The sequence below is a fragment of the Panthera uncia genome, chromosome A2, assembly GCF_023721935.1.
Source record: "Panthera uncia isolate 11264 chromosome A2, Puncia_PCG_1.0, whole genome shotgun sequence".
In the NCBI taxonomy this organism is placed as follows: domain Eukaryota; kingdom Metazoa; phylum Chordata; class Mammalia; order Carnivora; family Felidae; genus Panthera; species Panthera uncia.
This window is the reverse complement of record NC_064816.1, coordinates 131,214,141-131,226,581: the sequence shown is the minus strand read 5'-3', so window position 1 is coordinate 131,226,581 and position 12,441 is coordinate 131,214,141. Positions and strand designations below refer to the sequence as shown.

Genomic DNA, 12,441 nt, shown 5'->3' with positions numbered 1-12,441 from the left:
AAAAAAAAAAAAAAAAAGAGTCTCTTATGGTTTGCTTCCCTCTGTTTTTATATTATTTTTCCTTCCCTTCCCCTATATTCATCTGTTGTGTTTCTTAAATTCCACATATGAATGAAATCATATTATATTTATCTTTGACTGACTTATTTCACTTAGCCTAATACATTCTAGTTCCATCCACGTTGCTGCAGATGGCAAGATTTCATTCTTTTTGATCACAAGTAATATGCCATTGTATATACACACCATATCTTCTTTATCTATTTGTCAGTCAATGGACATTTAGGCTCTTTGCATAATTCAGCCATTGTTGATAGTGCTGCCATAAACATTGGGGTGCATGTGCCCTTTTAATCAGCGTTTTTGTATCCTTTGGATGAATACCTAGTAGTGCAGTTGCTGGGTCATGTGATAACTATATTTTTAATTTTTTGAGGAATCGCATACTGTTTTTCAGAGTAGCTGCACCAGTTTGCATTCCCACCAGCAGTGCAAAAGAAATCCTCTTTATCCACCTCCTCACTAATATCTGTTTTCTGAGTTGTTAATTTTAGCCATTCTGACAGGTGTGAGGTGGTAACACACTTATATTTTAAATTAAACCTAAATCTAAAATGTATATAATAAAATGCATAAAATATTAGTACCATAGTTTAAATAATCATTTTGAAATAAAATTTTCAGGATGGGTATACTCCACTTTTACTTGCCGTTACTGAAAATAATGCAGAAATGGTAGAATATCTTCTGAAGAAAGGGGCAGATGTGAATGCTTCAGATAAGAATCAAAGGTATAATACATTCTAAATAAGAGCATATAACTCTAGCTACTTAATAAGATGATATGTGTGTGTGTGTGTGTGTTTATATATATATTTGTGCCTATATGTTTATGCATTTTGTGATATTGATAAAAGATCTGGCCATTTATTTTGGGCAAATTACCTAGATACCCAGGATCTGTTTTTTTCTGTAAAATCAAACAGTTGGGCCAGATTAGTAGGTGGTTGTGGTGGTAGTGGTTGTTGTTGTTATTATTATTATTGTTATTATTATTATATTACTTATAGCATTAGAATTAGAATCTTACACAGAACTCAATCTCTAAATTCTAGATGCTGTAGTTAAATGAGGCAGAGGACCCAGAACCCCAGAACCCACAGACATGCCCCTCCCTAGCATTTTGAGATTTTTGAGATTTGGGTTCCAGGGAGCAGGGATTGAAAACCTTTGAGCTAGCTGCTTCCTAGAGACTCTTCTACCTTTAGACTCCATGATATAATCTGTGATTGATAAACCTTTTCGAGTAGATCTGCTCCAGTTTTTACATTCTTGCCCTGATTCTTTTCCTGATAGAGATTCTACATTTGAACAGTACATTTAGAAGACTAACGTTTAAAAAATGTACAAGACATGTCTAAGACCCATAAATACACACTTATGTATCTCTCTTGCTCCAGAACAGCCCTTATGATTGCTCTAAGTGATGAACCAACAAATTTAGTCAGTCTTCTTCTTCAACAAGAAGTGAACCTATCTTCCCAAGATATTTATGGATTCACAGCTGAGGACTATGCTTCCTTTAATGGTTTTACTGTGTAAGTGGTACTGCATATCTTTTAACAGTTGTATGGGATTTGATCATAAGAACCATGAGCCCCCAAAGTAAAAAGCTGGAATGGGCTCTGTAGTGGGGGTAACCATATTAGGAACTCTGGTCCCAGGGACCCAGGGATCCTTGATTTCACCTGGTTGTGGGATCCAGTCAATATAAGAACTATAAGTGGGCCAAGTGTACAGCTTCACTCCCAGTGGTATGGGAATTTGAAGTCTGTCAGGACAGTGATTTCAGCAACTAGTGACATAGCCAATAATAAAACATCTATGTAAAAGCGTTGGGCAAAAGATGATTAATCTACACAACCCTCTTTCAATGTTTTTATGCATTAGTAATATAAATATTTTATTCAAGCTTTGAATATTGTTGTTATGTCAGCTAACTTTAGTTTGATAAGTTTTCAGAATTCTCATTAACCTATATATTCTCATTAATCTAAAAGACAAAACTTTTGAAATAATGGGGGAAGATGGTGGCATAGGCGGATGCTGGGCTCACCTTGTCCTGCTGATCACTTAGATTCCACCCACATCTGCCTAAATAACCCAGAAAACCACCAGAACACTACCAGAACAGACTCTCTGGAGCCAAGCATAGACAAGAGGCCCACGAAAGAGGGTAGGAAGGGCAGAGAGGCAGTGTGCACTACCCGGACTGGCGGGAGGGAGCTGGGGCAGTCGAGGGGCAGCCCGCCTGGCAAGGCAGAGCCCCCGAGTGTGACTTGCAAAAGCAGAGGGGCTGGACTCCGTGAGTTCTGACAGCCAGTGGGACTTAACATCTGGAATGTTAAAAGTCAACAGCTCTGCTCAGAGAGCGGATTTCAAAAGAAATCGGGTCTGACTGAAGCCCACCCACCAACACAAGTTACTCTAGATAGCACAGGGGAAGTGCCCTGAAGTTTGGCACCACCCCAGGGACTAACCAAAATGACAAAACAGAACTCTCCTTAAAAGAAACTCCAGGGTGTAGTGAAACCGAATGAATTGATCAAAAATGATTTAAGCAATATAATGGAATAAGAATTTAGAATAATAGTCATAAAATTAATCGCTGGGCTTGAAAAAAGTCTAGAGGACAACAGAGAATCTATTGCTACAGAGATCAAGGGACTAAGAAATAATCATGAGGAGCTAAAAAAAATGCTATAAATGAGGTGCAAAATAAAATGGAGGCGACCACAGTTCGGATTGAAGAGACAGAGGAGGGAAGAGGTAAATTAGAAGATAAAATTATAGAAAAAGAGGAAGCTGAGAAAAAGAGAGATGAAAAAATCCAGGAATATGAGGGGAGAATTAGAGAACTAAGTGATGCAATCAAATGCAACAATATCCATATCATAGGAATTCCAGAAAAGGAAGAGAGAGAAAGGGGCTGAAGGTGTACTTGAACAAGCCAGAGCTGAGAACTTCCCTGATCTGGGGAAGGAAAAAGGCATTGAAATCCAAGAGGCACAGAGAACTCCCTTTAGACATAACTTGAATCGATCTTCCGCATGACATATCATAGTGAAAATGGCAAAATACAAGGATAAAGAGAAAATTCTGAAAGCTAGGGATAAACAGGCTCTAACTTACAAAGGGAGACCCATAAGACTAGTGGCAGACCTATCTACTGAAACTTGGCAGGCCAGAAAGGAATGACAGCAAATCTTCAATGTAATGAACAGAAAAAATATGCAGCCAAGAATTCTTTATCCAGCAAGTCTGTCATTCAGAATAGAAGGAGGCATAAAGGTTTTCCCAAACAAACAAAAACTGAAGGAATTCATCACCACTAAACCAGCCCTACAAGAGATCCTAAGGGGGATACTGTGAGTGAAATGTTGCAAGGACCACAAAGTACCAGAGACATCACTACAAGCATGAAACCTACAGACATCACAATGACTCTAAACCCATATCTTTCTATAATAACACTGAATGTAAATGGACTAAATGCTCCAACCAAAAGACATACAGTATAAAAATAGATAAAAAAAAAAACAAGACCCATCAATTTGCTATCTACTAGAGACTCATTTTAGACCTGAGGACACCTTCAGATTGAAAGTGAGGGGATGGAGAACTACGTATCATGCTACTGGAAGTCAAAAGAAAGCTGGAATAGCCATACTTATATCAGACAAACTAGACTTTAAATTAAAGGCTGTAACAAGAGATGAAGAAAGGCATTATATAATAATTACAGGGGTCTATCCCTGTAATTGCTAGGAAGAGCTAGCAATTATAAATGTCTATGCACCAAATACGGGAGCCCCCAAATATATAAAACAATCACAAACATAAGCAACCTTATTGTTAAGAATGTGATAATTGCAGGGAACTTTAATACCCCACTTACAACAGTGGATAGATCATCTAGACCCACGGTCAATGCAGAAACAAGGGCCCTGAATGCTATATTGGATCAGATGGACTTGACAGATATATTTAGAACTCTGCATCCCAAAGCAACAGAATATACTTTCTTCTCGAATGCACATGGAACATTCTCCAAGATAGATCACATACTTGGTCACAAAACAGCCCTTCATAAGTATTAAAGAATTGAGATCATACCATGCACACTTTCAGACCACAATGCTATGAAACTTGAAATCAACCACAAGAAAAAGTCTGGAAAACCTCCAAAAGCATGGAGGTTAAAGAACACCCTACTAAAGAATGAATGGGTCAACCAGGCAATTAGAGAAGAAATTAAAAAAATATATGGAAACAAATGAAAATGAAAATACAACAATCCAAATGCTTTGGGATGCAGTGAAGGCAGTACTGAGAGGAAAATGCATTGCAATCCAGGCCTATCCCAAGGAACAAGAAAATCCCAAATACGAAATCTAACAGCACACCTAAAGGAACTAGAAGCAGAACAGCAAAGACACCCAAAACCCAGCAGAAGGAGAGCAATAATAGATATCAGAGCAGAAATAAACAATATAGAATCTAAAAACACTGTAGAGCAGATCAATGAAACCAAGAGTTGGTTTTTTGAAAACATAAATAAAATTGATAAGCCTCTAGCCAGGCTTCTCAAAAAGAAAAGGGAGATGACCCAAATAGATAAAATCATGAATTAAAAATGGAATGATTACAACCAGTCCCTCAGAAAAACAAGCAATTATCTGGGAATACATTGAAAGAGTATATATCAACAAACTGGACAGCCTGGAAGAAATGGACAAATTCTTAAGCACCCACACATTTCCCAAATTCAAACAGGAAGAAATAGAAAACTTGAACAGACCCATAACCAACAAAGACATTGAATCAGTTATTAAGAATCTCCCAACAATCAGAGTCCAGGACCAGATGGCTTCCCTGGGGAATTCTACCAGACATTTAAAGCAGAGACAATACTTATCCTTCTCAAGCTGTTCCAAAAAATAGAAAGGGAAGGAAAAATCCAGATTCATTCTATGAAGCCAGCATTACTTGATTTACGATTTGATCCTAAACCAGACAGAGACCCAGCAAAAAAAAAAAAAAAGAACTACAGGCCAATATCCCTGATTAATATGGATGCAAAAATTCTCAATAAGATACTAGCAAGTCGAATTCAACAGCATATAAAAAGAATTATTCACCATGATCAACTGGGATTCATTCCTGGGCTGCAGGACTGGTTCAACATTTGCAAATCAATCAGTGTGATACATCACATTAATAAAAGAAAAGAAAAGAACCATATGATCCTGTCAATTGATGTGGAAAAAGCATTTGACAAAATTCAGCACTCTTTCTTAATAAAAACCCTCGAGAGAGTCGGGATAGAAGGAACATACTTAAACATCATAAAAGCCATTTATGAAAAGCCCACAGCTAATATCATCCTCAATGGGGAAAAACTGAGAGCTTTCCCCTTGAGATCAGGAACACGACAGGGATGTCCACTCTCACCACTGTTGTTGAACATAGTGTTGGAAGTTCTAGCATCAGCAATCAGACAACAAAAGGAAATCAAAGGCATCAAAATTGGCAAAAATGAAGTCAAGGTTTCACTTTTTGCAGATGACAGGATATTATACATGGAAAACCTGATAGACTTCACCAAAAGTCTCCTAGAACTGATACATGAATTCAGCAAAGTTGTAGGATACAAAATCAATGTACAGAAATCAGTTGCATTCTTATACACTAATGAGGAAGCAACAGAAAGACAAATAAAGAAACTGATCCCATTCACAATTGCACCAAGAAGCATAAAATACCTAGGAATAAATCTAACCAAAGATATAAAAGATCTGTATGCTGAAAACTATAGAAAGCTGATGAAGGAAATTGAAGAAGATATAAAGACATGGAAAAACATTCCATGCTCATGGATTGTAAGAATAAATATTGTTAAAATGTCAATACTACCCAAAGCTATCTACACATTCAATGCAATCCCAATCAAAATGCACCAGCATTCTTCTAGAAGCTAGAACAAGCAATCCTAAAATTTGTATGGAACCACAAAAGATCCCAAATAGCCAAAGTAATTTTGAAGAAGAAGACCAAAGCAGGGGGCATCACAATCCCAGACTTTAGCCTCTACTAGCTGTAATCAGCCTTAGAGGCTTTAGCCTCTAAAGCTGTAATCATCAAGACAGCATTGTATTGGCACAAAAACAGACACATAGTCCAATAGAATAGAATAGAAACCCCAGAATTAGACCCACAAACGTATGGCCAATTAATCTTTGACAAAGCAGGAAAGAATATCCAGTGGAAAAAAGACAGTCTCTTTAACAAATGGTGCTGGGAGAACTGGACAGCAACATGCAGAAGGATGAACCTAGACCACTTTCTTAAACCATTCATAAAAACAAACTCAAAATGGATAAAGGACCTGAATGTGAGACAGGAAACCATCAAAACCCTAGAGGAGAAAGCAGGAAAAGACCTCTCTGACTTCAGGGGCCGCAATTTCTTACTTGACACATCCCCAAAGGCAAGGGAAGTAAATGCAAAAATGAACTATTGGGACCTCATGAAGAAAAAGAGCTTCTGCACTGCAAAGGAAACAATCAACAAAACTAAAAGGCAACCAATGGAATGGGAAAAGATATTTGCAAATGACATATCTGACAAAGGGCTAGTAGCCAAAATCTATAAAGAACTCACCAAACTCCACACTCGAAAAACAAATAATCCAGTGAAGAAATGGGCAGAAAACATGGATAGACACTTCTCTATAGAAGACATCCAGATGGCCAACAGGCACATGACAAGATGCTCAATGTCGCTCCTCATCAGGGAAATATAAATCAAAACCACACTCAGATACCACCTCACGCCAGTCAGGGTGGCTAAAATGAGCAAATCAGGAGACTATAGATGCTGGTGAGGATGTGGAGAAACAGGAACCCTCTTGCACTGTTGGTGGGAATGCAAATTGGGCAGCCGCTCTGGAAAACAGTGTGGGGGTTCCTCAAAAAATTAAAAAAAGATCTACCCTATGACCCAGAAATAGCACTGCTAGGAATTTCCCCAAGGGATACAGGAGTGCTGATGCATAGGGGCACTTGTACCCCAATGTTAATAGCAGCACTCTCAACAATAGCCAAATTATGGAAAGAGCCTAAATGTCCATCAACTGATGAATGGATAGAGAAATTGTGGTTTATATACACAATGGAATACTACTTGGGAACGAGAAAGAATGAAATCTGGCCTTTTGTAGCAACATGGATGGAACTGGAGAGTGTTATGCTAAGTGAAATAAGTCCTAAAGAGGAAGACAGATACTATATGTTTTCACTCTTATGTGGATCCTGAGAAACTTAACAGAAGACCATGGGCGAGGGGGAGGAAAAAAAAAAGTTTAGAAAGGGATGGAGCCAAAACATAACAGACTCTTAAAAACTGAGAACAAACTGAGGGTTGATGGGGGGTGGGAGGGAAGGGTGGGTGGGTGATGGGTATTGAGGAGGGCACCTGTTGGGATGAGCACTGTGTTGTATGGAAACCAATTTGACGATAAATTTCATATTAAATAAATAAATAAAAGACAAAACTTATCATGTATGAATATGCATTTCTAAATTTTAATAGTCAATGAGAGGGGCACCTGGGTTGCTCAGTCAATTGAGTGTCCGACTCTTGATTTCAGCTCAGGTCGTTATCCCAGACTTGTGGGCTCAAGCCCTGTGTCTGGCTGTGTGCTGAGCATGGAGCCTGCTATGTATTCTCTCTCTCTCCTTGTGCCCCTCTCCCCAGATCACACACTTTCTCTCTCCTTCTCTCTAAAATAACATTAAAAAAAAAAAAAAAAGTCAATGAGGAAGTAAGATGCAATGAACAGAAATTTACTTTATAGCTAATGAAATTAAACAATATACAGGATATTTTCCTTATAATTTCATTTTAAGGTAAAATTTTAATTTTACATAGACATTTTTTTCTAGTTTACTGTTTTCTTATTTTTCTTCCACCTATTCACATTTTAGTAATACATTTAACCATTAATTCCATATGAGCATCTTAGGAGTAGTGGAAAAAGGAGAAAGAGAAGTAAATATATATATAATTTATATATATATAATATATATAAATATATATTAATATATATTAATATATATTAAATATATAAATATATATAATTAATATATATTTATATATATAATATATATAAGTATATAAGAAGTAATTATATTATATATAATATATATAAATATATAATAATATATATAATATAATATGTATATTATACACATATACATATATATGTATATATATGTATATTATATACATACATACAAAGATGTATATTATACATATATATTATTTATATGTATATTATATGTATATTTATATGTATATTACATATTATATATATAAATATTTATTCAGATGTTTATTTTTAAAGTCTAAATTGAACTTTAGAAAGTAAATATATGAAATTACATATATGAACCATACTTGAATATAATACTTTCTTTGCAATATTGGACATGTGTACCATGTTTTACCTTGGTTTAAGCAAACCATATGTAGAAAAATTTAAATAAAGAGAAAAATTACTGATGAATATCTATTCTATGAAAGGATTCTTCTTTTTTATAAAAAGAATTCCTGTTACTTTTAAATAGGGAATTTTCCTCATCATTTAAAAAGTTTGGGTAAATGCAATTAGGATATATATATATGTTTAAAATATACATTAGTCTAAAAACAATACTTATATATCTAAAATAACTTTTTTGCATCTGTAAATCTTGTGAAGCTCTTATTGGCTAGTTCGATGGGAAGGAAATCTTACCATCTTCATTCATCTCCCCCAAATGGTTTTGCAGAACATTCTTTTTGTAGTTTACTCCATCATTAATTTCAGAATAAATAGAAGCATGTTGACCATGGAATATTATCCTCTCAATTTTATTTTAATATGTTCACTATTTAAAATTCTAAGCATTACATCATTTCTTTTTTTTCAGAGAGGTAAAAGGGAAGAGAGGTAATTTCCTAATGATGAAGCAATTACCTTTAGGATGTGGGAACTATGAGCATTCAATAAAAATTGCAAATAACTTCTAAGTTGCAATCGAATTCTCCCTGTCCTCTTTTCTGCTTTTATTCCTCTTTTTCAGTGGGAACTAAGCTCTCTGTAATTGTGACTTTTGTTGTTTAAATAGTTGTTGCCTATCTACGGTATTTAGCACATGGCTTCTGCTTATTGGTATCACTAGTTAGCTCTCTTCTTGGTGCACATCTATGGCTTAGTAAAAGTAGAAGCATAGAGTATGCTTTTCATATAGTTTTTTTAAAAAAAAACTAAGCGAGACTGTCAAATGAGAGAATTATATTTAGCTATTTATTTTACAATTGGCTTTAACTCACATTGGCACATTCATTTCACTGAAATTGTGAAACCATATGTCTATTAATGAATAACTAGGTCGGCTCTTTTCAGGCATGGAGAAAAGATTTATTACCTACTGGATATGTTTCAGTCAGTCCCTGAATTAATTGTCTTCACTTTGTCAATTTACTGTTAAGCCCAAGTCTGATGAGTTGAATTGTGTCCTACCTCTACTGCCCCCCCCCACCCCCCACAAATCATGTCCTAACCCCTAGTATCTCACAATCTGGATGATTGTATTTGGAGAGAGGGCTTTTAAAGAAATGTTAAATTAAAATTATTGTGCTGTAGGGTGGGTCTTAATCCAGTTTGACTAGAGTTCTTATAAGAAAAGGACATTAAGACATAGAGACAAGAATGGTGCTTGCTGTCAGAGGGGCAACTTTTAGCAAGGGCACAGTCATCTGTTAGCCAAGGAGAGAAGTCTGGAACAGATCTTCCCCTTACAGCCCTCAGTAGAAACCAACCTTGATCTTGGACTTCCAGCTTCCAAAACTATGACACAGTAATGTAAATACCACCAAGTCTGTGGTATTTTGTTACAGCAGCGCTAGCAAACTAACACACCAACTATAACCTAAAGCTACTTTTTATACCTTGCTTATGGTTTATTTTGAGAGCAGGAAGTAAAGAAGAAACAGAGAATGGGAGTACGAGAAATAAAAATGGTGTCTGTTAATGGAGTTGGCTTAAAAGGAGGCTTCAGGTCAGCAGTGAATGTGTAGCATATTTAAGAAGGCATTAGCTAATGTCTAAAGTTTTGATTTGGTGATTATATATTATGAATTTAATTGACTATTTGTGAATTCTGGAATTTATATATATTTTCTCTTTGTTGATAGATATTATCAATTAATTGCCAATTATGGAAAGGGGAAGAAAGTTAAACAGGTATCTAACTCTAAAGATACAATCTTGGACACTACATTTGATACAGAAGAACTGAAGGAAGGTAAGAAGATACAAACTGAACAAGAAGTTTTCCTTAATGGTTTTCATTTGTTTGCTTTTTAGGAAGGGATACAGCCTTATCAAATAACATTTAAATTTGAAATAGAAGTTCTCCTATTTTGAAATATTAAATATTTTTAAAAACTGTTCTTAAGAAAATTTGTAATTAAAATATTCTGATGTGTTGGCTAAAAATGTAAAGAGAAACTGAATGATTAAGATAATTTTTATTCGTAGTCTAGTTATAAAAAAACAAAATGTGACTAGTTGTAATAATGATGACTAGTTATAAAAAACAAATTTTTAAATAAATATAAAGCTATTAGTAAATTTTAAATTTTATTCTAAAAATGCATCAGGTAAATACATTTGAAAATTGTTAATATAATATCTCCATAAAACTTAAAATTAGGTAACAGTATTTGTGAAGAATTGAAAATACCGTGCATCTATGAAAATGATTTTTGGTTCTTATTTTAAAAAAACAACAAACATACATAGTTTTGGGATTTTTTTGTTTTTTTTTCTTATTGGTTTTTGTTTTATTGGTCGATATGTCATACTTTGACTTTTTTTAATCAGATGACATAAAAATTTTTAGTTATTCTCTGTATTCACCAATAGCCACACTCCTCCCCTTCCCTTTACCTATAGTATAAAAAAGAAGAAAAATAAAAGAAAACTTAAGGCAGAGAGGGAACCTGATGGCAATAGGTGGTCCCATTACTGTCACAACTATTCAAACACTCTTTCTTCATCGCCTCAAATCTAAAGTATCTAAGTTATGATACTTCGAGCAGTGCGTGGTCCTACTGCCTCTAGGTGAGAGAATTTCCCTGAATTTTCCTTATAACTTAATGTCACACACTCAAGAAATTTTGTTTCTTTGGACCCTTGTTCTTCATCCTAATGTGCTCCTCTCCTACCCTCTCTCTATCTTTTTTATAATGTTCACATAGCTGTAAGAAGTAAGGAATTTCTGTGATTTACACTTCATTTCTTTAGGGAAATAAAGCAGTAGAAACTTAGAAATACCACTCTTATATTTTGAGTATCTCCTGAGGCTACACAATTAAAAACACCCCTCCCCCCACATCCTTTTATCAATGGCAATACATGTTACAGTTTTTAGTGAAATGTTAATCTTTATGTCTTGAAGCATAATGGAAATATTAGGTCAAGAAAATTGCCAAAAGACATTGCAAAAGATGGTGAACTTTAAAGTTTGTATTTCTGTCAGATTCAAATGGGGTCATTTAATTATGCATTTTAAAAAATGACCATGAAATAAAGAAATATTATAATTATAGTATATAAATTATAATTGTTTTGTAGCTGAGGCATAGACTTTAAGAAATATACTTGGGAATGAAAATATCTGAACATAAATGAAGACATTACAAATATTACTTGTTTTCTAGACATGTAACCTCATTTCTACAAATCCTTTGCTGCTGCCTTGAATTAGAAAATCATTTTGAAAGAACAACTAAATGAACTGTCACAGCATTTGAAGAAAAGTTTGTTAAACAGAGCAGTTTTCGCCTTAGAAGATGTGAAGAAGTTTCAAAAGACAAACATCTATATCATGAACTGTCAGTTGAAAGGATACAATTTGTGTTCAGCTTATAGGCAGAAAAAAATCTTTTTAGTCATAGGTTTGAATGGGATATTCATAAGAGGAAGCTTTGCAATATATTGTGTTAGGTATGCAATAGAGCATTTAAATAAAGCAAAAACGAAGAAATAACATGTATAAAAATAGAGGAAGTTGCAGCTATAGAGGAAGAAATGATAAATAATCCTGTGTAAATGGAAATTCTCTCCTATTTACAAGTACTTTCACTAACAAAACCTTTTTTTTTAATTTTTGAGAAATACTGCAATAATACATATCATGAAAATTTGGGTATTACAGAAAAGAAAATAAGAAAATGAATCACCCATAGTGTCATCACCCAAACAAAATATCTGTTCATTTTTGGCATGTTTTGTAGTCTTTTAAAATCTGCTTGACTTTTTTTTTTTCC

General features: G+C 34.8%; 1 protein-coding gene across 1 annotated transcript in view; it reads left to right on the top strand.

Annotated features, from left to right (window-relative positions):
* The window catches only part of ANKRD7 (ankyrin repeat domain 7), a 22,440-nt gene extending 10,279 nt beyond the window's left edge, over positions 1–12,161 (top strand). Inside the window, exons 4-7 of the mRNA XM_049641729.1 lie at positions 685–791; positions 1,461–1,598; positions 10,303–10,412; positions 11,833–12,161. Of these exons, the coding sequence (XP_049497686.1) occupies positions 685–791; positions 1,461–1,598; positions 10,303–10,412; positions 11,833–11,840 (363 nt within the window). The 3' untranslated portion in view covers positions 11,841–12,161. The remainder of the gene's footprint in view (positions 1–684; positions 792–1,460; positions 1,599–10,302; positions 10,413–11,832) is intronic.
* Positions 12,162–12,441: the final 280 nt, after the last annotated feature.